The sequence below is a fragment of the Ursus maritimus genome, unplaced genomic scaffold (genome assembly GCF_017311325.1).
Source record: "Ursus maritimus isolate PB19 unplaced genomic scaffold, ASM1731132v1 scaffold_36, whole genome shotgun sequence".
Classification (NCBI taxonomy): domain Eukaryota; kingdom Metazoa; phylum Chordata; class Mammalia; order Carnivora; family Ursidae; genus Ursus; species Ursus maritimus.
In genome coordinates this window covers 10417068-10438354 of record NW_024426230.1, presented here as the reverse complement: position 1 = coordinate 10438354, position 21287 = coordinate 10417068, and the positions used below count along the sequence as shown (strand labels likewise).

General features: G+C 44.1%; 1 protein-coding gene across 1 annotated transcript in view; it reads right to left on the bottom strand.

Moving 5' to 3' along the window:
• Positions 1–21287, bottom strand: part of NPAS3 (neuronal PAS domain protein 3) — a 711295-nt gene that overhangs the window by 15148 nt on the left and 674860 nt on the right. The window contains exons 8-9 of the mRNA XM_008710429.2: positions 10761–10954; positions 6315–6421 (exon numbers count right to left, since the gene is read on the bottom strand). Of these exons, the coding sequence (XP_008708651.2) occupies positions 6315–6421; positions 10761–10954 (301 nt within the window). The remainder of the gene's footprint in view (positions 1–6314; positions 6422–10760; positions 10955–21287) is intronic.

Genomic DNA, 21287 nt, shown 5'->3' with positions numbered 1-21287 from the left:
TTTGAGATAGGCAAGGTGTCATTAAATCAACGTTTTAAGGAAAAGCAGTTATAAAACATATACTAGCGTTTTGTTCTTAATCTTGTATAAAGTACAAGAGGTGATGGAACTGATTTTATTTCGGCTGATTAGGTTAAAAATGGATGTCTTAGAAGTATTTTTTTTCCCTGATCATGTTTTATAAGAGCAATGGGGGTTAGTTTCTCTCAAATATCAGGTATTCCTTTTTATGATAATAAAAGCAGCTACTAATTGAAATAGTAACAAGGAAAAGCCCAGGGATCTACATTAGGTTTGTATTAGAATATATCCATGCCATCGAAGTTCCAGAGGGCTGACTCCCTGGGCAGAGAGGAAAGGTGGTGTGTTGCTGTATTCTGTGTCCTTTTATGCTCTTCTAAGCCTGGAATGTCCCTGACCCTTCACCTCTGCCCATCTCCTGCCACCGTGGCTTCTTGCCATCCTCTTTCAAGTTCCAGGGCAGATGTGGTATCTCTGGAACTTCTTGCCCTCCCTTGTTGCCCTGCGCCACCCCCCTCCCCCCCCCCCCCCAGTCTCTGGGATTTCTGTGTTTTATCCATCTCAATAGTCCTCATTTGATGCTCCCTTTGCAAAATTGGTTGTTTTCATGCTATCTTCCCTCCTAGCATGTAAGCTTCTGGACGGTACAGACCACATCTTAGTTATTGTTGAAACCTTCCTGCCATACCACAAAGCTTTGCATACAGTAAGTACTCACAGACGTTAGATGAACTTGAACAGGGAAAATGTTACTGTTTGTATTCACACATGCTACGAGTACCTGGAAAAATACTAACCTGGGGAAACAAACGAAAGACCTCCTCTTGCTTACCAGTTGGCTGCTACCTCTGTTTATACTCCATTAGCTTTCTCCACTGATGTTCAAAACCTTACACCTTTGTGAAGAAGTCCATCTCTTTATCAAGTAATCACATACTCGCTTCATTTGAACACTGGCTGAGATAGCCTCAGAGCCAATTCGCTACTTACATTTCACTAGTAATCACAGAATTCATCCAGCTGGAGGGCAGTATGAAGCCCCTAAGACTGTTTGTATTTACTAACTTCATGCACAAGAACGCCTTCGAAATACTAGTGTAAGTCAGTCCTCAAACATTAACCGGAACGGGGGTCCGCTGGGGATCTGGTTAACGGCCGAGCGGGACTCAGGGAGCTGGGGAGGCATTTCTATAACGCAGCGGAGTACGGACGCTCAGCTGCTAGTTAGGCCCTGGCTGCTCTCTGTTCCCTCTGTGCCTGCCTTTGGACTGGAAAAGCCAAAATCAGTACTTTCCCAAAGGGGGGGGGGAGATGAAAATAATACCAGTCATTCACTTCTGCATAAAACCCTGACTTTGTCTCCTTGCGACAATCTTTTTCGGTTAACGGACAGGCACACGGCGCAGGCCGACGTGGCTTCTGAAAAGAGTCTGACGTGGTAGCTGTTACGTGCACCTTCTTTCAGGGGCATTTTCCTATTCATACGGAAGAAGAGGAAAAACTCATTTGCCTTGGGAAAAAGTCCAGCCAATGATTGGGTCGTAGCTAAATCCCTCAAGGCCCAGCCCTGAAAAGGGCTAAGATCAGAGACTAGAAAGAAGTCCCCTGTGCTGTTTGCACTTGGCCCACCCACCAAACCTTGCGGCTTCCTTTCTCCCCCCACCGCAGCTTCCTTTACTGTGTGCGGTAGCTGCAGACCCAGATCAACAATTAAATTCCCCCTTTGTTTGCGTGGCAGATGACAAATGCATGGAGGACATCTTGTGCTTCCGAGGCAGGCAGGGCACTTACATTGATTGATGCTCGGTTGTGGAAAAAAATGAGCTGGGAAGGAATTACAATGGAGGGCCTGCAGACTGGAAGGGGATATACTAATTAGTCCTGCATTAAGCAGTCGGCTTGCATTTGGCGATGAGACGCCTTCAGGAGGGAAGTGTAGGGGTTATTGATGCAAAACAGCGTGCGATGCATTCTGCCAGGTAGCTGTGCATGACTTTTGTGAAGAAGGATAAAATTTTGTAATTAAGAAATAAAGGCTGAGGCTAATGTACTTTTTTTTTTTTTTATACATCCCCCAAATATATTGGTTAGGCCACGCTTTTTAATGCCACAAGATCTCGCAGAGAAGCTGCAAGTCCTTCTGTCTTTGTGAAAGAACTCTTCCAGGGTTTCTTCATCCTGGGAAAGGTCCTAGGAAGGGAAAACTGCTATCACTTCAAGCTTCCTGGCTCCCTTTCCTTGACAGTCCCACAGCTGCAGAGCCTCGAGCCTTGCTAGTGGAGCCCAACATTACAGAGGGAAGGGAAGGCCCCCTCGGTCAGTCGGTCGAGGTTTTAGAGGGTTGCTCATTTGACCTGGAAAGGACCCCAGGGATATCTCAAGACAAATTCAGCAACTTCTGCAGACAAAAGGCTGAATTAAAAGGGACAGAGATGAGAAGTGCAAAAGCTGTTTCTCCATTTGGTTTAGCATTCGCGGTCCGCCCTTCTGTATTTGGGCTACCAGCAGAGGAAGAGTAGTAGATGGCTGCGTTGTTCTCGAATGCTCGAGCTAACTGGGGCGTCAGACTCGAGGGAGACCTGACTGGCCGGTCATCTGGAGGTCAGCACCTCCTGAGCAGTGGCGAGCTGGAGCCTGATAGGCAAAGATGCTCAAAGAATTGCTTGTATGAGTAGTTGAAAATTCAAACCTCGAAATGTTGATTGGGTCAGTTCGGCCCAGAGAATCAGTGAAATTGGGTTCAATGACTCCAGTAAGGTGGCGTAAGGAAAAAAAAAAATCACAGATGTCTTTGGTCACAGTGTGAAAGAAGAGGTCCTACAACCCCCTTGGGTTTAGAACCCCAGTATAATTTCACTCACCCACCATGTTGGTATAGATAATGCGATTCTTAGTGATTCTTTATGTTGAAAGCCAGTGAACTATCAGGCGTCTCATGTTAACTTAGTGGGAGAGTGAATGGTTCAAAGTTCTTGGTTCAACTGATGAAAGTTGTCAGTTCCTGATGCAGCTGAGATTCCCTTTTACTTTTCTTATTCTAGAGACAAGTTCATCTATGGATTTACAGATGCCTATGCTAGGAAAAAGATATACGTGATAAAGATAGCATTTTGAGGGGCGCCTGGGTGGCACAGCGGTTAAGCGTCTGCCTTCGGCTCAGGGCGTGATCCCGGCGTTATGGGATCGAGCCCCACATCAGGCTCCTCTGCTGTGAGCCTGCTTCTTCCTCTCCCACTCCCCCTGCTTGTGTTCCCTCTCTCGCTGGCTGTCTCTATCTCTGTCGAATAAATAAATAAAACCTTTAAAAAAAAAAACAAAAAAAAAAAAAAGAAAAAAAAGATAGCATTTTGAGTTATCAAAGACTACGGAGTCTTTTTTTTTTAAAGTTTTATCTGTAAACTGGAGCATAAGACAGATATCAAAATATCAGAAATATTATCAGATGGCTAAAACCTGTCTTTCATGCACAGAAACAGGAATTGTGCCGATAGCCGTAGGAAGAAAAGCTAAATAGTGAATGTGGTTTATTTTTTAACCATCCCTTTGTTTTAGAATTCTATCTTATTCTCGAGCTGATTCTATGTCACCATGACCTTCTCTTGCCAAGAAGGTGCAGTCGAGGCATCCTTCAGTAACAGCCTAGGGCCTTGGACAAGCAAGATGCTGTGCTGGCTTTCTGCCTTCTCTCCCAGTGTTTACACAACCAAGACTTATTACATGCTCTGTCATTTTGTTACTGGGCTGGCTTTGGTTTGAGAATTAGGTAAACATCAGACATTCCATCACACAATTTTAGACTCAATCTTACTTTATAATGATGTTAATGTTTATTGTACAAAGCGAGATGCATTTGTATATTTTAGCATTTTCTTTCAGTCACAGAATGCAAAACCTGACATTGGCTTCGGTTAGATTTGTGTGTGTGTGTGTGTGTGTGTGTGTGTGTGTGTGTGTGTGATTGAAGATATCAAGCACTACAAGAACGCCGAAATTTCAATCTGATTAGGATCAAAATTCTTCAGGATCAAAACACTCCTTTTCCTCCCCCTACAGTTTTACTAATTGTGTGCTACTTGACATTGCAGAGTTATTCCACAGCATGATAGCTAAATATGTGAAGTGTATTTTACTGTGCAGAATTATCAGCTCATTTTATTTGTTTTTCATGTGTTTGAGGTTATTAAAAGAACTTAAAATTAGAAGTCGTGTGTATGAGTTGAAAGAGTGAACTCAATCTTTGTTAGTGGGCTGAATCATAAAGCAAAAGCCAGTATGTCAATATCGAGTAATGAAAAAAATCACAGAATTTAAAAGCATACCTTCTCTGTTTATTAGTTGGCACGATACCAGAAAAATTAGGCGACTAGCACAATAGTGAATGGCAGAGTTGTTTATTTTCAGCGCTCTCAAATTATTCTGGTTACTGAAAATGACATAAAAGTAGATCGGAAAGAATGGCATCACACATATTTGTTGGAGACCTTTGCTTCATGGGAAGAAATGAACTGCCCTAGCTCACTGTTCCTGAGGAATTGTGTTTCTTCAAGCTGTAAATCAAATCCCAGAGAGATAGCATGACGTTTTCCAAATAATAACTGAGGATGACATAGTTCTTTTTGTCAGCACCGGGTTTCTGAAGTTAGACCTCAATTAAGATTCCAAAATGAAAAAGCACCCTTCTCTCCCCACACACATGGTCCATGACAGTGTCCTCGAAACAATATATTCATTTTTAAAGCCTGGATCTCTGGCACATATTGGTCCAAAAACATATTCAGAGCTTTCTCCAAAGGTCCCGATTTTTTCCTCCATCTTCTCTAAATTCCCAGCTACAAAGAACCTGATGTTTCTTTTCAGGAAACAGCATCATTTCTCCCCCCAATTAATTGAAGAGCCATCTGCTTTTGTGATGCACAACACCCATTCGTTCTCAGCAACAAGTGTGTTCCCTAAGTCCCTGGTGTGCAATACCAAGGCACGCGCTCGTTGCTGGGAGTCGAGTCTGCCAGAGAGCAGCCTTGCAGGCAGCCTTTTCCCGGAGACGTGATCTATACGAAATTTGACACTGAACTTGGTCCCATGTCAGTGCTGCTAATGCAGGGTTAAAAAGTACAAGATGCTCACACTTGGAGCCTCTGCCTGGCTGACTGTCTTGCCATTATGCTTTTGAAGATGTGAGTTTAAAACGAGCAAATAACTGCAAAGAGCAGGAAAGACCTGAGATAGCTCCCCTCAGCCACGACAAGAGAGGGGAGAGGAGGTAAATACAGACGCCACCTGGCTAGTGTTGCTACAGGAAAACTTGACCGTCAAGCTGGAGTTTCTCATTTGTGGCACCTCGCATGTATTTAAAACCGGGGTTCAGAACGGGGTTTAGAACCTTCTAGGAAGACGAGCTCGTTGGGCCCTCATCTTTTAGGAAGAAGAGTCTATTGATCGGTCGTCAAAAGGACCTCTAGTTGGAAAGGGGGCAGCCTCTTCCTAAGAGGTTCTGCAGACCAGTGCCTCGTGGCTTACGGGACTGTCAGAGCCCTCCCACACACGGTGGCAACAGCCCACTGGGTTTGATGAGGGAAGGCTGTGTGGGACACTCGTGTGGGTTTCTGCTCAGACCAGGCCAGAACACGGTTGGACCTTCTGTCTTTAAATGCCAAGAAAGGCGCCTCGGAGGTCAGCTTGTGAATCAGGAGCTGGGAATGAGACTCCGAGAGCTGAGATGAGTTTCTCTCTCCCAGCAGTTGGGGGATGGAGGTGTCTGTTCCTCTGAATAACCCCCTTTCCAGAAATACACTGAAAAGATGTCGCCTTTGAGAGGGGCTGTGTCCACACCATGTGCTCTGCCCCTATGCCCCGGCTTCCCCTTGCCCCAGTTTTGCGGTCAGTCAAGTAGGAATTGCTATAGGCGCTGGTCTATTTGAACTTGTCTTCTCCCACATAGATCTTGAAACAGAGACCACAAATTTCAGAGTGGATCTCACTCTCTAGAAAATAAAAGGGTCAAGAAAGCACTTAAGGCAACGCTTCCCCCATCACTTTATGGGAGAGAGAGCACAAGCGAGCACAAAATCCCGGGCAAGGGCCTAAAGATCCAGCAGTTTCTCTGGACCTGAGTTCCAACTTTCAATCGAATTCCAACACGAGTTGAGTGATTTCTGTCTCACTGTTTCTCTCTGCGCGCACGGTCATCTCACATGTATGCACGAGACATGAAGGGGGCGATCAGCGCTGAAACCAAACAAGCATCAGAGAGAGAGGACACCAGCCAGGCTGTTCGCACGCCCAGGGGTACTTACGGTCCAGGTGACTGTGCCTGATGCCCTCGACGTCTTCGGCGTGGATGAAATGATAGCATCTCTTTCCTACGATGTCTACAGGGGTCAGGTCCATGTAATCACTGATCCTGCAGAGAGAAGAACACAGGCCGGAATTCAGAAGGGGGGAAGTGCAGAAATTGTTAAATGGCTTAGAAACAAGTCTCTTTACAGTTTTTGTTATACTGGGGTACCCGCCAGGGAAAAGGGAAAGCCCTTACGGATAGACAAGATCATTTCTTTCACGGATATCGGACTTTTTCAAAAGTAGGAAATGTGCTGGACCCAGCAACTGTGTTTAATGAGACAGGTTTTTTCTTTTTTTTGGCATCAGAATACACATTTGGACAACACAATTCCAGGAAATTATTGAGAATCAGTAACAATGCGAGATCCTCATTAGAGGCCAAGATAATTCAAGGTTACATAATAAAATAAAAACATGTTATGTTGATACCAAATGATTAGAGACACCTTTCATTTAAACAGATTGGTCTTCTATTGGGTATTTCCATGAAAAAGGGCTTCAACTGCTTCTTGGCACAAAGTCCAAATTGGCATTCAAGGGATATAATTTAAATGCTGAGACATACAGATGCCTGGGGGTATTATCTTTTTCAGTCTTAGTCATCTGGGAGCTCGGCTTTCACTCCTGGCCCTTTTAACTCGTACTTTGTGGTGGATTCCACACAGAAACTTTTAAACCATTTCAGCAGCTCTTCTAGGCTTGTGCTCAGCTGTACGTGTGTGTAAGGCTGTGTCATTGATTGTCCAGACATCAATGTCCTCGGGCAGGAGCACAGAAAAATAGAACAGAAATTGGAAAACATGTTGGGGGAATCTGCCTGATTTACACAAAGATGTCAACACGCTCATTATCCTCTTCCCTGTCCAGGTACAGATTGGTTTTGGGCGGTCCAGAATAGAATCTATCTTTTGTTTAATTTATTCTCTTTACCGTCCCTGTGCTTTTTACCATTTAGGGCTTATGATATCTCCAAATAGGAAGTGAGTCTTTAGAAATGACATGTTTCAGAAACCTATGAGACCACAGTTGGAGAGTTCCATCTGACCCCCAAGGCAGGGAAATAAAGCAAACCAAACCAAACCAGAATAATGTGGGATATAATTAAATTATACTACCCAGTGAGTGAATTTCTCGACAGCTAATATTAAATATTAAATAAGATTTTTGGCCAAACTAGAATTCTTGGTAAGCCGAGATGAAATGGGGCAATATAAAGAGTTTTCTAAACCCATGGTTTTCTGGTACAAAGCAGATTAGTTGGTGTTTTCCGAAAACCATTAGCTGCTTTCCAAGCACAGTTTACACCCCCTCTCTGCAAATGAGCGAACAAGGATGTCACGACAAGGCCTTCCTTGGTGTTTCTGAAATGTGCCAGCTCCGCTGAAAGCATCTGATGTCGGCTTTGTCCGCGGGCATCCTAGGGAATGCAGAGGAGAACGGTCTGTGGAGTCCGGGAGAGGGTTTGTGTTTCTACTTAGCAATTCCCTAATTGAACCATAGATGCTGGGGAAAAAGCCAGTCGTACTTTAGGGAAGATGTGCTTCAGTTTATGCTTTGTTGGAACGAAATCCTTCAAACCATCTGAGGCACTCCTATGTACCAGCTCCTGTTAACCGCGGCGAACGTGACCAGCTCCGTGTCCAGAGACCTCTTAATATCTGTGTAGAGAGCCCCAGACCAGTCCGATGGCCTATATCAGGATCAGAATCCTGACGGCACCTTGTACGCTGAGCCTCACTTTCCTCGTTTGTAAAAACAACTTCACAGGCTGGTGAGGGGATTAATGAATGAAATGAAATAAACAGAGCGCCCTGCCTGGCGCACAAGGTATGCTTTGCCCTCACATCGAATAAGCAGTTACTGTTAACACGGGTCCTTATTAAATAACTTCTAGCATCTTCAGCTGGGAAATGATGCTGTGTGGTATTGGCTAATAAGGAGTTGTGGAAAAGAGTTTTTTTTTTTTTTTAAAGGAAAGAAAAAAAGCTTAAAGTGGGTCACAGAAAATGATCTCAATTATTGGAGTGGCACCATAAGGCACTCAGGTCCATGAAGCAGAATTAATCAATCTGTGCTCACAGGAATGAAAATTAAGCGAGGGTTTTGGGATAGGACAATCACCGGGAGTAGGTAAATACGACGAGGCTGTGGTTTTCGGCGGGAGTGGCGGTAGTAAATCTAAATCGAGGGAGCCCTACGTAGGTTTTCAAAGACATAAAGCCACAGGTCCTCAGAGTTTCTGTCTGCCTCCCGGGGCTGGAGCTCCATCCCCAGCATTCTGTAGTTTTCATCAGAACGAACAGCTTCATGGGCTAGAACTGTGTCCCTTAGTGGATGCATGGATATGAGAGGCCCCCTTCAGGGGTTAGTCTGACTGCTTCCTTACCAGTTAGCCCGACTTCTGTAGAAAAAAGTGACCAGGCGTGCAGGAAGGCCCCCATGCAGTTAAATGCCTATTTTTAAAAAAAATCTGGCACATCTTGAGTCCCAGTTGTGACCTTGGACATATCACTTACCCTTTCTCTCTACACCGAAGTTGCGTGCGGGTGCTAAGGCAGTGGCAACACCCGTCTCACAGAACTGTCGCGAAGCTCAAACGAGATGATGTATGTAATGAGCTTTGCACATTGCCGGCTGTGTGGTTCAGTGCTCGACAGACGCTAACGATCTTTATCGTCACTTGCGAACCCTAGCTAATCATTTCAGCTGTCTTTCCTGATATTCTTTTGCCATTCCGGAATGCCTTACACATAACCAAGTACACAGTTTGCAAAAAATCGTAAGAAATGCCACAAAGCTTGAAAAAAATAGCCTTAGAGTCACGTATTAAATAAGAGGGACGGGTCCGCGGTATCGTCTACCCCACGGAGCACTAACAGCTCAGGCGGGTGTCTTTTTCTCCCGGTGAGTTCTTTCCTCTGAATCCAGTCCTGACCGGAAATGGTAGGCCCTTCTAACTCGGTCTCAGCGTCCTCGGTGCTTCCCAGGGGCCTGAACGCAGAGGCTGGCCGTCTCCCTCTCGGCCCGGCCCCGGAGAGGGCAGTTCCCCCAGCCGCTTGACCCTTCTGCGCTTTCATTTCGCCTCCGAAGGCACTACCGGGGCTCGGTGGGCACACGCTGCCATCTGTGCCCGACAGTCATCTGTGCCCGAAAGCACCCTCTCAAAACTGCCTCAGGGATTGTGCCCGTGGCACCAGCAGGTGGGATGGTATCACGGAAGCTTCCTTCCCGTGGCCGACACGTGCGCGGGTCCCCTTCCCTCTTCTCCCCGCGCCCCACGATTCTCTCTTCTTCACATCTGTCTGATGATGGGCTGGTGACTTGCGGGTGAAAGGTCTGAGGGGGCACTGTCCCATTTCCTTGTCCCTTGCTTTGTGCTTAATGGAAAAAGTGAACTTTTAAACCAGAGGTTAAAAAGTCCTTTTATCAAAGCTCAGTGCTAAGGAAGGACTGTCAAGTCGTTTATATGACGAGTCTTTTTCTTTTTTTTTAATTTATAAAAGCAGAATCCTCAGGATTACAAAGTTTTATTTAATAGTTTTGCAGATTTTTCATCCTCTTCCCTCTGGGGGCCTCAAATTCTCTCTCTCTCTCTTTTTTTCCCCCTACATGTATTGTGTGGCCTGAATGTGTTCGTCCCACCACGAAATTCATATAGTGAAGCTTTTACACCCAATGTGATAGTACTGGGGGGGGTGGCCTTTGGGAGGTAATTAGCTGTAGATGAGGTCATGGGGATGGAGCCCCCATGATGGGATTAGTGTGCGCATACGAGGAGGAAGGGGCCAGAGCTCTCGCTCTCCCCTATGTGAAGACCCAGCAAGAAGACCGCTATCTGCAAGCCAGGAAGTGGGCTCTTGCTAGGAACCTAATTAGCTTTTATCTTGATCTTGGACTTCCCAGTCTCCAGAAGTGTGAGAAGTAAATGTCTGTTGTTTAAGCCACCCAGTCTATGGTCATGTGTCCTAGCAGCCCGGCAAGCAGCTAAGGCAATGTGCTGAATGCCTATATGAACACTGACCATTGTGAGACTGGGCCCGTACGGTAGTCAGGAAGTGGGTCTGACTGAAGCATCGGGAGATACCTTTTACGGCATAATTTTGCCAGGAATGTCTTAGCTCTGCTGTCTCCTTGGGTTCTCGGCCAAGATGGGTCTTAATTATAGCATATGAATGCCTGGGTATCCCAATCCATTCCATTGTGGTCCCTAATGTAAATCAGGACAGCAATGTGAATTTTAAATAAAAAGCATGTTTGGTGTCAGTCCAAGCAGCCATTAAAAATAAGATCAGGATTTGTAATGAGCCACACTGGGAGAGTAAAATCCTTCAGACTGCTGCAAACACCAACCTTCACCAATGTATAACACACAATAGGAAATGAGAACAAAAACAAAGTACCTATTTTCACAGTAAATGATATTGAGGTCCATATTTACTCGAGTGACGAACATATGGCAGTCAATTCTGACTTCATTGATCGTGGGGGGGGGCAGGGCATGAGCCACAACCACAAGACCCATGATTTGGCTGGGAACGGTCCTCCCGTGAGATAGGGACACCCTCAGTCGTAGCCGGCCTGTTATGTGAATCACCTGTAATAGAACATTAAGGACGAGACACAGTCACATTTACATCCGGGACGCAACAGTATTTCTGTTGAGAAATTGCAAAATTACATCTGGAATAACCAACATTAGCTTGTATCTTCTGTAATCATAATGCCTGTCAAAGTGCCCTCAATGTCCCCAAAGCAGGGACAAAAGAGAAAGAATATCATAGGCTGAGCTTTACTCCAGGCAGCATTATTACTGTGCTATTGCTATTTTCAGGACTTTTTCTTTCCCTTCCCTTTCTCTCTCTCTTTTCTTTCTTTCTTTCTTCTTCTTCTTCTTTTTTTTTTACATTGCAAGAAAGTGTATAACCAGTTAAAATGACCAGAAAGTTGAGCAATGAGCTGCAAAAGGAAATGTTTGCATTATCTGCCCTTGTTGAGGGATGATGTCCGTCTCTCTCCGTATCTGTACTGAGTGGGATTACATGGCTATCTCCTTTCAGACCTATGGCCCAGAGCTTTCCTGGGGGGTGGGGGGTGTTAATAATGCAAAAAGGCCAAAAGACTCCAGCGAATACAAGTCTCAGTGGCAATGACACGGATGGGCCCTCCTGAGCATAGATGTTCCCTGTCAGGACTGAGCTGCCAGTACTACTGCGACTTACTGCACCGCCCTATGGGGTTGAGGGTCAGAAGACTTTGGCCTATCATTTGTTCCTCGAGCTCATTCTAAAATAGAGTCAGGAAATTTGCACCATTTTGGTCGCTTATTTTGGTTGCGTGCAGAAACAGGTGGGCGAATGCTGGGCTGTCATTTTCCGTTTCTTAGGCAAAGTACACCATAGGTAGTCCAAGCCACCCAGAACCAAAGAGAAGTACTTCATCTTCCTCACACATTTGAAATGGTATTTTTACAGACGCCCTTTGAAAAAGTCCCCTTGCTTATAAACTGCACATAGAAGGACAGCCATAATGTCAACTTCCTTAAGTGATGTTTTGAGGAAACAAAATCATAAAAGGGTGGAAAAGCATCAAGGATTGTATGCTTTGGGATGACGGAAGTCGTGTGTGTGCTTGGGTTGGGGAAGGAGGGTGTTGGAGTTGCGCGTGTGTGTCTCGTGTGTGTGTGTGTGTGTGTGTACTCGAGCTGTGTTCCTAGCATCGTGCTACAGGGTGGGGGCCCCGCCAAAACTAGTTGTAGATGTAATCACTGTGATTCACTGTACCAGGGAGCTTGGGTTAGTAGTTAACCAAGTTTCGGCCTTTGGTTTGCCTCTCCAAAAAGGCACCACTGAGCACCAAACCATCTTTTGAGATTGTACTCTTCCCTCTTCGCCATAAGGAACTCAAGTGGGAAGTGGGTCTCTGGCCACCCAGGACCAATAACAGTGAGCCTCTGCTCTCCTTCCCAGGGCCTTGACTGGTAATTCCTTTTTCATTTTGTTTTTTGTTTCCTTTAAGTTACTCAGTTTTCCAAAAGCAAGCCACACAGCTGTCAGTCAAGAGGCAGGATCAAAGCGTAAGGGGCTGCCCTTCGGAGTCCTGGTGTCCTAAGTAATACCTTTCTCCCCAGCTCCCCTTCACACTTGCACCCAGCGCTGCCGATCCGGAGTACCGATGAGGAGGATTAGTGAGGATAGTTCAGCAGCAGCTCTGTGACCACCCACATTTGAAGTTGACTAAAATTCATACTTAATGCACCTTTGCTTCAAGCTTTGGTCAGACGAGCAACTTTATGAATATTTGAAAATGTTCCTAGAGGCAAGGATGCTAAAACATCATCACAGACGCACATTTTTGTAAGACCTCATCAACTAATAAAGAAATGGCTAAAAGAAATGGGATTAACTTCACCGGAGGGGTGTTAACAGTCCCTGGGCCTCCTCCCAGCTAGGCTAACATAGGTGCTCATTTGTCATTATCTGTCGTGTTTTATCAGGAGCTCTCAGCTTCTTGGGAAAACAGATCTATAAATGCTCAAGAAAATATGCACTCAGAAATGATATGATAAATAAACCCTTACTTCGTATTCTATTCCAAAGCCACTTATGGGCTTCCGGCCTAGAAAACATTTTGGGACAGAGGCTACTGGGGGGAGCCGTCTGCATATCACATTTACCTGGGCCCCATCTCCAGCATTGACTGTGGCCATCGAGGTGCTGACGGGGGTCAAAAGTTGGGTCCCGTGGGGGTCCACATTTGTCATTTTCTTTTTTTTTTTATTTTTAAAAATTTTTTTTTAAAGATTTTATTTATTTATTCGACAGAGATAGAGACAGCCAGTGAGAGAGGGAACACAAGCAGGGGGAGTGGGAGAGGAAGAAGCAGGCTCATAGCGGAGGAGCCTGATGTGGGGCTCGATCCCAGAACGCCGGGATCACGCCCTGAGCTGAAGGCAGACGCTTAACCGCTATGCCACCCAGGCGCCCCTACATTTGTCATTTTCTGATTTTGTTACCCAGCACAAGTCACTCAACCGTCTGCATCTCAATTTTCTTTTCTGTGAAATGGGGATAATAAGGAAGTGTTCTGCAGGTATGTTATGAAAATGAAAAGAGATAATGGAGGTGAACACTTTCTACCTTGTGAAGAAGTGTCCAGATTTCCTTATAATTCTGTTTGCCCTTTAAAATATCAACTGAATAGTGGATCAGGATTGATGACTAATTTAATCTTGACCAAAAGCCTAATAAATGAATTCTTAGGGGATCATAAATTGTCATGTTTGGAAGAAAATTTGGGAGGGTCTATCTTAGGTCCTTCTCCCTTTCATTTTTTTAGGTGGAAAAGAAGCTTCTGAAAAGTTCATTCCCTGCCCAGAGTCACCTAGCTCAGAAATGACAAAAAGAGCCTAGAATCCAGGTTTCTAGGTGTTGAGTTTCATTTCAAATTTGTTATGTTTATGTGCATATGCATACTGAATGAAACATCACAAGTTTATACCAGATATCAATTTACTACCTTCAGTAAACTGTATGTGAGTCTTTAAAAAGATTTCAATGATAACCAGAAGCTCAGGTTATTTGAAACGTCTTCAAGAAGCAGTACAAACTAAGATGAAGGGGAAAAAACCTAATGAGGTAACTAACCAGTAAAGAAATGTCAAAGGGTGTGTTTGTCTACCTATAGGTTCCTCTGGAGGTGAGGGAGGTTGAGATTGATGAGAAGAAAGGAATATCTATTTAGTTCCATACTTAAGTTTTGGGTTGAAATTAATATATTTTTCCAAATCCATTTCATAATGCAAACATTTTTTTCCCATGTGACTGGTTATGTTTAAATTTTAGAAACATGTCTGATAGCAGGTATGTGAATACATAGATAGCTGAGTTTTTTACTTTGTAGTTGCTTTGAGGACCTGAGGTACAGAGGCCAGGGTACTGTCAGAAGAGCTGAGTTCAAGTCCCAGCCCTGGCACTATACAGACATGCAAATATGATGCTCAGAGAACTGAAATGACTTAGTGACTTTCTATGTCAGTGTAGTAGAGATTAAAAACTTGGCATAGAAGAAGTACTGTGTAAAGCTATCTTTGTTTTCTTAAAAAGGCATCTTTGTTTTTTTCATTAAAGGACATATATTGGTGCTTCAGTTTCTAAAACCTACTATGTGCAAGGGACCTTGCTAGGTGCGAGGGAGCAGACAACAGTGACTCGAATATAAACCTGTCCTCAAAGAGTTTACAGATGACACAATAGGAGGAGACATGTGTAATTACTTGTAAAATAGGACTATGGGAAGATGATACAGTGTCTGACAAAGACAGTGGTTCTCCATCCTGGTTATGTGATAGAATAACCTGTGAAGCTTTATCATCCTGTGGATTCCCAGACTCTGTCTCCTAGATATTCTAATTCCATAGGACTGGGCTGGGGTGTAGCATTCGTTTGTTCTTTAAAGCTTCAAAGGTGATACCTACTATTGGAGAATATCTGGCTAATGGGTCTGGAGTTAAACCAGTGATTCTCAACCATGCTATACATTGGAATTACCCTGGGAGTACTTAAAAGTCCCATGTCCAGGGGCACGTGGGTGGCTTAGTCAGTTAAGTGACTTACTCTTGATCTCATTTCAAGTCTTGATCTAAGGGTCATGAGTTCAAGCCCTGCATTGGGCTTCATGATGGGTGTGGAGCCTACTTAAAAAAAAAGAAAAAGTCTCTATGTCTAAGATGTACCCAACACCAGTAAAATATGGATCTCTGGGGGTAGGGGTCTTTCTAGGTCTTCAGGGATGCTGAAAGTATTAAGTGAAAATGTATATAAAGTGCCTACATATATGCCGGACATAGAGTATATAAGCTCACAAATACAATTTCAGTTAAGTTCCAAGTGTGTGCCATAAGAAAGATATAGAGTAAGATCTTGGGGAGTTGGGATAGATAGAGAATACTTTTGACAGAATGGATTAGGAAGGCTATGTGAAACTGGCCTAGAATAAATTGTTGATGTATGATAGGATTATAGAACGGTGAAAGGGGTTCTCAGGCTAGAACAAATAATATGAAAGGGAACCTATTGGGAACGCCCAGGGCTCCAGGAGCACTTCAGTTGGTGTGAGCAGGAGAAGAGACAGAGATGGGCCCAACTGGCAGGCAGAAGCAGTAGATATTGGGACCTGGGAAGAAGAACCATGATTTTATGCCTGTTTCATAGGATGATGATGATGACGACGATAGACTGAATGGAAGAATTGCTGACAGATGGACAAAACAGATTTCTCTGTGGACATTTTGTATCTGAGCAGCTTGGAGAGGTCCTGGACAAGGTCTCCTGGGGAGAGCTGGAAAAAGGGGTTGGATACATAAGAGATGATAGTTGAAGGACTAGTTTTGGAAGGTGATTCCCCCCCCCCTCCAGTTAAAACCAAGAAGGTCGATGGAATTACCAATGGAGAAAATAGGAGAGAAGAGCAAAAGCATCCCTCCCTGCCCCCTGCTTTGAGTATTTGAAACCTAAGGCAACTTCTCTTTTTCTCTAAATCGAGGTTCTCTTGCTCTATCATGTGACTTTTATAAAAAAAAAAAGAAAAAGAAAAAATTTTGGAAAACTGTAAATCCCCCTTTTCTTCACCCACAATTCCATTCTGACATAAATGCCAAGCTTGCCATATTGTTACCAGTCCCAGTGGTAATATCCCAAAGAATGAGATGGCTTCTTTGTAAAGTTAAGTAGATGAATGGGAAATGATTTTAAATACAAATATATAAGCCTAAATACCAATATTACGTCAAGAACCATGAAACTATAAAAATAGCATAGTTACTGTAAAATGGATTATTATGGCATAGAAATAACATTGAATTGGAAGACGGAACATTTTATTTTAGTTCTGGTCTGGTCATTTTGGCAAGTCATCTAGTTTGTCCAGGGTAGCATTCCTCAGATAAGAAATGGAGAATAAGAATCAGGAGATGATACCTAGGGTTCCTGCTAAAAGTTCTAGAGAATTCTATGATCTACTGCTCCATAAAGTGGCCTTTACTGTGCTATAGCACTAGCCTTCCCCAACCCCCCACTGTGCTTACAACTCCATGATGGGGGCAGGAGCTTCAGAGTCCAGTTGCAAGTTAATAAATGCAGAGTTTACTTGAAGAATTAATCAATAGGGTTTTACGGGTCCTATCTGAGCTGAAACAATGCTTTGGTTTTGGCCAATGCCAGGTAAAAATTGCCTCTGCGTTCTAAAGGTTCATCTTAGGCTGGTCTTAAATCTAATCTACAGACATTCTTCAAAAGAGATTTCTGAACTAAGAGATTCTTTGCCCCCGAGCTCAATTTTATATAAGAGCTCAGTCCTCACCCTTCCTTTCATTGTTCTTGTTTTATCATAAAGTGCTCTACAAAAATGCTAAAGCCTGTATTTTTCCAAACCCCTTACACAGCACTGCCCAGACGCCAGCCCCAGCAAAGCCAAATGCACAGGGTTTCTGAGTTGCAATCCTACCATCTTTGATAAAAATGTCCAAATTAGGATTATTTGACAGTCCCATATTGAAGGAATCATGGCTTGACTTTTTTTTCTTCTGATACACCCAGCGGATGTGCACGACGCCGTTAAGTACATGTCTGCAGAGTTTAGGACGAGTGTGGGAGTGTTAACAAGCCACGTTTCTTGGACAAATATATATTTCTCTTCCTGCCATATGCTCTTTTCAGTCATCTGTTAGCGATAAACACTTAGATGTGCTCCACTAATATCTTCTCATTATAAACAAACCCATGACAAAGACCTCGATAAAACTGCCCCTCTGTCGATACTTAAGGAAAACAAGTCCGTGACAGAAAAATACATCTGGAAGCTATTCTCCATTCTTTTAGGAATAAATTTCAGTACTAGTGATGTGAAACGTTTGCTTTATCAAAAGGAAATGCTAAGTATTTGCATTATTTTCCACATATAATGTAGAGTACGGAACGGGGCTGCGCAAATAGGAACAAAAAAGCTGCAGGCGTGAGAAAACTATGGATTCCCTGGGCTTAGAGCATCTTCAGAGATTTTTCCCTTGCCCTTTAAGGGAATCCGAATTTACCTTAAAAATTAAGCTTCCTTCTGGCCCTCTGGTCTTCTCTCTTTTATTCCCCTGCAGAAGTCTGGTTTAGCATACAGATCACCAAATCACTAGCGCAGGTGGGCAAGTCAGCTAATTATTTTTAAGTGATGGGGGCTCTGAGGTGGCCCCCAACCCGCAGAAAGATAAGGGTTCAGCCAGGTTTTCTGAACCTAAACATCTAGCCTACAGCATAACAACTTAATCTAAACCAGTGTGAGGTAACAGCCTCATGGGAATGACTTCTTGCAAGTTCTTTGTCTGACTCCTGCCACCTCGGTCTGTCTTTGCGCCACGCCCCCAGAAAAACAAAACAAACCAAAACAAAAAACAAAACAGCAAGAAAAAAGCTTAGCTGAGACCAAGTACTTGTCCAGAGAGGTGAACTCTATGGAGAAGAGAAAAGGGCTCATAACTGAAGGAGGCCTCATTGGACCCAGTGAGGGCAGAAGAAGAGCAGAAGGCCATTTCCCTTCCTTTTCCAGGATCTCAGATTGTATTTCTAGAAACTGCTTCTACTCTAGTAGGCTTTGTCATAATTCACAATGGGACTTGAGCAACGGAGGAGAAGAAAAGGCAGAAGAGGAAAAAGATAACTTCTCAAGGCAGAGGTGAGATTTGTGGGGAGGTGAGATTCAGGGGGGGGAATGAGGTGGTGGCAGGGAGCGGGTGAAAATGCAGACCTTTGTCAGGGCCCCAAGGGGGATGCAACAGGAGAGGTGGTCTTAGATTGTCCTCATCAGCTAGATGGCCACCAGCTCAGAAACCATACAGTGGTGCGGGGCTTTCTGGGAGTTTGTCCCCAAGAACTCTAAGATCACGGATTCTCAATACTGGGAACAAGACCAGCAACAACGTAGGCAGGGTCTCAGATGGGCTCCACTTAAGGGCGACTCTGGAGGGAGAGAAGAGAGGAGGTGAGACTGGGACCCTGGGAAGCATCCTGGCCGAAGTTAAGAAAGAGGAACCCTGGCTGGAGCCAGTCCTTGGATAAAAGGGCTACAGTGAGCAAGTGTTAATTCTCAGGGACTCCATTTGGTTTGAATGGTAATGAGGGGAGTGGGAGGAAGGATGTAACTGGAGCACCGCCAGTCAGATGCTTGCTGGGACTCCTAAAAAAGACTCCGCGAAGGTGGGGTCAGGAAGTGGACAGGCTGGAAAGGTTAAGGGCATTTCTGACGACAGAAAACAGAGGAAGGGAGGAAGCTGGGGCTAACTTCTCTACTCTCATGGAGGTTCTAAGTCCTGAAGGAAACGACTCATATACAAGCGTGAGTAAGAGCATTCCTCAAGTTATAGATCAAGTCGACTCACACAAGTAACACGATTAAATGGGTCTGGTACACAAGGGAAAACATACTTCGTTCCTTAAATTAGAAAGCCCCGAACACCTAATGCTGGTATCAGGGATTCATGGTAAAAAAACAAAACCATAAAACCTCTAGGGTTAGTGGTTCTTCAATTTGAATGTGCACAAGCATGGAGAGCTTATTAATCAGGTGGATTCCCAGGCCCCACCCCCAAAACTGTGGATTCTTTAAATCTAGGGAGGGGCCTGGGAATCTGCATTCCCCAAAGCACTGGGCCATCCACCTGCAGCGCCCTCTCTATCTAAAGAGCGGGACCAATCCGGAAATGTTAATGAAGATGACCTCGAGGCTGATCACAGACTGCCTCCTAAGTGAGCAAAGAAAGATGGACATATATTTACGGGTAAATCTGGACTGCAGAAAAGACCCTGCTCTATAGAACACAACCCCTTATCTTGGTCCTTTGAAAATGGAGGACCCGTGCACGATAAGCAGGAACCCTGGGCTCTCGCAGGATCAGGCTGTGTTTTCTGTGCACAGGGCTGCGGAGGGAGCAGCCTTGGGAGCCCTGTCAAGACCCCTTTATTTGTGTAAAGGTCTGCCTTCTTTCAGTGGCCACGCCACAGTGGGCTGCACTGTTGTGCTGCAAAACCTCTTGGGGGAGGTCGAGCTCTGCCAATCCCCTCCCCCTCCCCCTCGCCTAGCCTGCCCCTGGCTTAGCTCCTGATTAATTCAGGGCAACCCTGAGAGGTTAACCCTTAATTTGATGGCTCTGGTGGGGAGCTGAGAGATTGCTGGTGATTTATCACCCTCGGTGGGTTTTTTTTTTTTTTTTAATGTAGAAATATTTTCCAAGGCAACAAATAAAAAATTATTTTTAAAGCCCACATTTAAAAAACATTAGCTACAGCATTCTTTTCTTATGTGACTGTATCCTCCACACATAACAATTACTTCTCATCCATCTCTTTTAACAAACTTCAAATACATAACATAAAAATATAACTATAATTACAGCCTTAGTTTCTCAAAATGGGTCTGGACCCCATATTTGTTTCTTGCTCCCTTTGGAGAAAACAGTCTTTCTTCTACCAGAGATAAGATTTTTTATTGGGGTAGTTGAAGCTGGAGGGATTTCCTTAACAAGATTATGTAAATGTATGCCAAAGACATAAACCACATTTTCTCAGAGAGTGGAACACTTCAAATATCATTTAATAAAACAGGACCATGGGTAGAAACACCTCGATAAATTGTTAAGGGGCAAAGCAAGAAGGCTGAACCATACACATCTGATCAAATTTTGTTTGATTCAGTTACTTTATTAAAGTCTCCTGGAGAAGGACAGAGGACCATCGTACCTCTGTAGAGGGCAACTTTTTCATTCCTCTGTCACTTGCTGTGGAGGGGGGTATCAGCCCTCATGGACCCAAGAGGACCCTTGTGGCTTAGTGCCACTGTCTTAAAGACGGAGAGGCAGTTCTCAGTGTAACAATTTTATTTTCCAACGGCTTTCAAAAAAAAAAAAAAAAAAGACTCAGAACTAGTCCCGTGACTAATAACGAATAGAGACTGGCTCCCTGACTCCTACCTACTCCTCCCCCATCCCTGCCCCAATACTCTACCATATTATATAGTTGCTTCAGAACCCATGAACTCTTATTGGGAAAGATATAAATGAAAAGTTTTCTATTTATGATCTTTGCTTAACACTTTTGTTGAATGTGCATTTTACTTAAATGTCTTGAGTCGAACAACTAGTCTTGTTCTAAGTTAGTCTCCTTAGCCTTTGTTTCTCTTGAGTCCGCTAGCAGAATTTATACATAGACACTCGAAATTGCAACAAATGTCCAAAGACAGCTGTGCGCCATAGATTGAGTGCTTCTCTGCATGAAGACAGCAGTTCTAGGGAGCTCTTTGCCATCGTGAGAAAATGTTAAGCCAGCCTTATTCTATGCTCTCCACCCAATTGGAAGGTCTACAGGAGAAGAAATGACTATTTTTGATAACAAAGGAAAAACCTTTAGAAAAAATAGCTCTTAGACGTAGGAGTCAGCTACCCCTCTCTTGCTCAGTTTCTGAGGAGGCAGAACCGCAGTTATCCGTGTGGATGGGTGGGCTGGCTTTTGTGGAGGGCAAGTTTGCCGTCTCAAGCGCCGATACATTTTTGCAGCAACCATTTCCCCTAACAGCTTCCCTCAAGCACACAAGTATTAATGATTGTATTTCTGATAATTAAATAATTTTATTTTTATTTTTTTATTTTTTAAAAGATTTTATTAGAGAGAGAGAGTGTGAGGCGGGGAGAAGCAGACTCCCCACGGAGCAGGGAGTCCGACGTGGGGCTCGATCCCAGGACACTGGGACCATGACCTGAGCTGAAGGCAGACGCTAAACCGATTGAGCCACCCAGGCGTCCCTGATAATTAAATAATTTTGAAGTGAATACATAGGTCATAAATATTTCTGTAGAAAATAAGAACCCTAATATTCCCCGAATACAGACATAACAC